The sequence below is a fragment of the Corvus brachyrhynchos genome, unplaced genomic scaffold, assembly GCF_000691975.1.
Source record: "Corvus brachyrhynchos isolate BGI_N302 unplaced genomic scaffold, ASM69197v1 scaffold222, whole genome shotgun sequence".
In the NCBI taxonomy this organism is placed as follows: domain Eukaryota; kingdom Metazoa; phylum Chordata; class Aves; order Passeriformes; family Corvidae; genus Corvus; species Corvus brachyrhynchos.
The window spans coordinates 98,833-102,856 of record NW_008236770.1 but is presented as its reverse complement, the minus strand read 5'-3'; the positions used below and the strand labels follow the sequence as shown (position 1 = coordinate 102,856).

Below are 4,024 nucleotides of genomic sequence, written 5' to 3'. Positions count from 1 at the left end.
CCCCCCCGCCTTCCCAGTAACCTCTGGGACCCCCATTTCAGCATCCCTGGGGGACCCGCACCCCCTGAAATCCCGGGATTCTGCACCCTCAAAACCCTCGGGGGACTCAAACCCCTCAAAATCCCGGGATTCTGCACCCTCAAAACCCGAACCCCCCGAAATCCCAGGATTTCTGCCCCCCAGCATCCTCGGAGACCCGAATTCCCGGGGCGGACCTGCTCCCTCTGCATTCCCGGGATCCCGCCCTCCCCTCCCAGCCCGAATTTTTGGGAGACCCTCACCCCGTTATCCTGGGAGGACCTCCAGCATTCCCGGGATTTTGCTACCCCCGCGCCCCTGGGAACCCCTCGGGGGCTGCGCGGCCGCACCCAGAGCCCCCCAAAAATGTGGGAGAGAAGCCCCCGCCGAGGGCAGGACCCGAATTCCCGCTGGTGGCAGCAGCCGCTGGAATTTTTATTCCAGGGAAAGGGAAAAAGCCAGGGGGAGGGAGGGAGGGAGGGAGAAGGCGCTGCCATCCCGCTTTTCCCCCTCTGGAGCCTCCCAAGCTTCCAGGAGGGAATGGGAAGCCCCCCCATCCCCTTCCCATTTTTCCATCCCCTCCTTCCATCGCCGGCTGCTTTTTCCAGGGAAAAAATGGGAGATGGGAGGGGGCTTTCCCTTGGAATTCAGGCTGGGAAAAGGGGGTGCAGCCCTTTGGGGGGTGGATCGGGATCCCTCTCCCTGCCACGTGCGCCTGGCCGAGAATGGGATCGCGTGGTCGGGAATGGGATCGTGTGATCGGGAATGGGATTGCCTGACTGGAAATGGGATCACCTCAGTGGGATTGGGATCGCGTGGTCGGGAATGGGATCATGTGATCGGGAATGGGATCATTCCATCCGCGCTGGGATCTGGGGCTGACATCGACAGGTCCCCAACCACGCCCCGTTCCCGTCGGGAATGGGGCAGGGAGAGAATTCCCTCCTCCAAACGCCAGCGTCCCCATCCAGGCAGGAACAGGGCTGGACCACTCCCCTCCCATCCAGCCGTATCCATAGGGATGGATCCCATTTTCCATCCGTTCTGGCTCTGGTGGGCGATCCCTACGTTTTGTCCTGTGGGAACGCCACGTGAGGTTTGGGGAATGGGCACGGAATGCCAGCAGATCCCAGGGAAAACCAGGATTTGGGCTGGGAATGCCGGCAGCAGGGAGGCAGGAGTCCGGCAATCACTTCCAGCCGGGTTATCCATCCTCCAGGAATCCTCCAGGAATCCATCGGAGCATCCCCACCCGATCCCGACCGGCCCCGCCCCGGGGGGCACCTGGAATAGGAGATGGTGATCCCAGTTGGATATTCCCACATTTCCTCCCTCTTCCCACTCCCAACAAGCCCTGGAAGCTGTGGCCGGGTTCTTTTTGGGATCCCCGGGGCAGATCCCAGCAGGATTGGGGGGGATGAAGGCTGGGATTTCTCGGGATGGGTGGGGCGTGGTGCAGCCCTGGAATGCTCATTCCCTAGGGAGCTGCAGGCATTTAAGGATCCCCGTTTTAAAGGAGGCATTTTGGCATCAAAATCCGGGGAAAATCCCCAAATCCCACTTCATTCCCTGCTTTGGTGCAGCTGGGAAGGGCGTTTCCACCGGGAATGCCACCCAAAACCCCTGGGAAAGAGGAACAGCCTGGATTATCCCGGTTTTCATGATTCCCCATTCCCATTCCGAGCCCTGGCGGTGGGTGGGGTGTCCTGGGAATGCTCCTAAATCCATGGAGACCCCGGGAAGGATCCCAGTGGGATGCGGGAGAGGATCCTGAAGCATCAGTAGGGGCAATTTGAGGACTGGGAATCTCAGGACAGGAGTGGGGGGAACTGGAGGGGGAATTTGGGATAGACCAGGGCTGGGAGGGGTCCAGGTGTGCCCAGGTGTGTCCGTGTGTGGCTCCCGGCACGTGTCCTCACACGTGTGGGTTGGGAATATGGAGGTGGGAAGGGCTGCGTGTGCCAGGAACATCCCACAGGATGCGTCCATCATCCCGGTGTGTGTCCGTCCCATCCCATCCCATCCCATCCCATCCCATCCCATCCCATCCCATCATTGCAGCGTGTTCCCATCCCATCATCCCAGTGTGTTCCCATCCTATTCCACTGTGTTCCCATCCCATCCCAACATTGTTCCCATTCCATTCCATCACACCAGTGTGTTCCCATTATCCCATTCCATCACACCAGTGTGTTCCCATCCCATTATCCCGGTGCATTCCCGTCCCATCCCATCATCCCAGTGTGTTGCCATTATCCCATCCCATCCCATCCCATCCCATTATTCCAGTGTGTTCCTGTCTCATCCCATCATCCCAGTATGTTCCCATTCCATCACATCCCAGTGTGTTCCCATCCCGTTATCCTGGTGTGTTCCCATCCCATCCCATCCCATCCCATCCCATCCCATCCCATCCCATCCCATCCCATTATCCCAGTGTGTTCCCGTCCCATCACCCCATCCCAGTGTTTTCCCATCCCATCACATCCCAGTGTGTTCCCATCACATCCCAGTGTGTTCCCGTCACATCCCAGTGTGTTCCCATCCCATTATCCCACTGTGCTCCTGTCCCATCACACCAATGTGTTCCCATCCTCCCAGTGGGTTCTTATCCCATCCCATCCCATCCCATCCCATCCCATCCCATCCCATCCCATCCCATCTGATCCCAACATCCCACCATCCCAGTGTGTTCCCATCCCATCATCCCAGTGTGTTCCCATCCTATTCCACTGTGTTCCCATTATTCCGTCCCATCCCATCCCAACACTGTTCCTATCCCATTCCATCACACCAGAGTGTTCTCATTACCCCATCCCATTCCCCCGTGTGTTCCCATCCCATCATCCCAGTGTGTTCCCATCCCATCTCAGTGTTCCAGTGTGTCCCCATCCCATCCCATCCCATCCCGTCCCGTCCCATCCCATCCCATCCTGTCCCATCCCATCCCAGTGTATCCCTATCCCATTATCCCAGTGCATTCCCGTCCCATCCCATAATCCCAGTGTGTTCCCATCCCATTGTCCCAGTGTGTCCCCATCCCATCCCATCCCATCCCATCCCATCCCATCCCATCCCATCATCCCAGTGTGTTCCCATCCCATCCCATTGTCCCAGTGCATTCCCATCCCATCATTCTGGTGCATTCCCATCCCATCCGATCCCATCATCCCACTGTGCTCCCATCCCATCCCATCCCATCCCATCCCATCCCATCCCATCCCATCCCATCCCATCATCCCAGTCTGTTCCCATCATCCCATTCCCAGGATCCTGCCACTGACCTGATCCCTTCCTTCCCTCCGCAGGCCCCAGCATCGCTCTTCCTGCAGAATTCCAAGGATTTCCTCGCCATGACTCTGGCCGGTACGACACCCCCACCCTGGCACCCCAAACTGGGCTGGTCCCATCCCAAGGTTTCCTGGGCTCATCCCTGCCCTGGAATGTTCCCAGCATCCCAGTGGTGACAAACTGGGATCGACAGCCCCAGACGATCCCAAGTGCTTCCCGTTTTCCCTTTGCACATCTGGATCCTCAGCTCATCCTGCTTGGAACATCTGGGGCCGGCCACCATTCCCGATCCCACCCCTTCCCTGGAATGTGGAAATCCCCCCATCCCTCTGATCCCAATCCCAACCCTTCCCTGGCACATGGAAGTCCCTCCATTCCTTTTTCCTCCATCCCAAAACTTTCCCTGGCACATGGAAGTCCTCTCACCCTTCTGATCCCAATCCCACTCCTTCCCTGGCACATGGAAGTCCCCAATCCCTGTGATCCCAATCCCAGTCCTTCCCTGGCACATGGAAGTCCCCAATCCCTGTGATCCCTGTGATCCCACCCCTTCCCTAGCACATGGAGCAGCTCCCCCATTCCTTTTACCCAAATCCCCCCCTTTCCCTGGCATATGGAAGTCTCCCCACCCCTCTGACCCAATCCCAATCCTTCCCTGACACGTGGAAGTCCCCCCAGCCCTTTTTCCCCCATTCCCACCCCCTCCCTCGCACAC

At 58.5% G+C, this 4,024-nt stretch overlaps 1 protein-coding gene across 2 annotated transcripts in view; it reads left to right on the top strand.

The window, feature by feature from the left end:
* Nucleotides 1-691: 691 nt before the first annotated feature.
* STMN4 (stathmin 4) overlaps nucleotides 692-4,024 on the top strand; it is an 8,990-nt gene continuing 5,657 nt past the window's right edge. The window contains exons 1-2 of one of the 2 annotated variants that reach the window (XM_017727805.1): nucleotides 692-1,317; nucleotides 3,327-3,384. In XM_017727805.1, the coding sequence (XP_017583294.1) occupies nucleotides 1,315-1,317; nucleotides 3,327-3,384 (61 nt within the window). In that variant the 5' untranslated portion in view covers nucleotides 692-1,314. The remainder of the gene's footprint in view (nucleotides 1,318-3,326; nucleotides 3,385-4,024) is intronic. The other variant, XM_008628693.2, reaches the window with a different exon arrangement.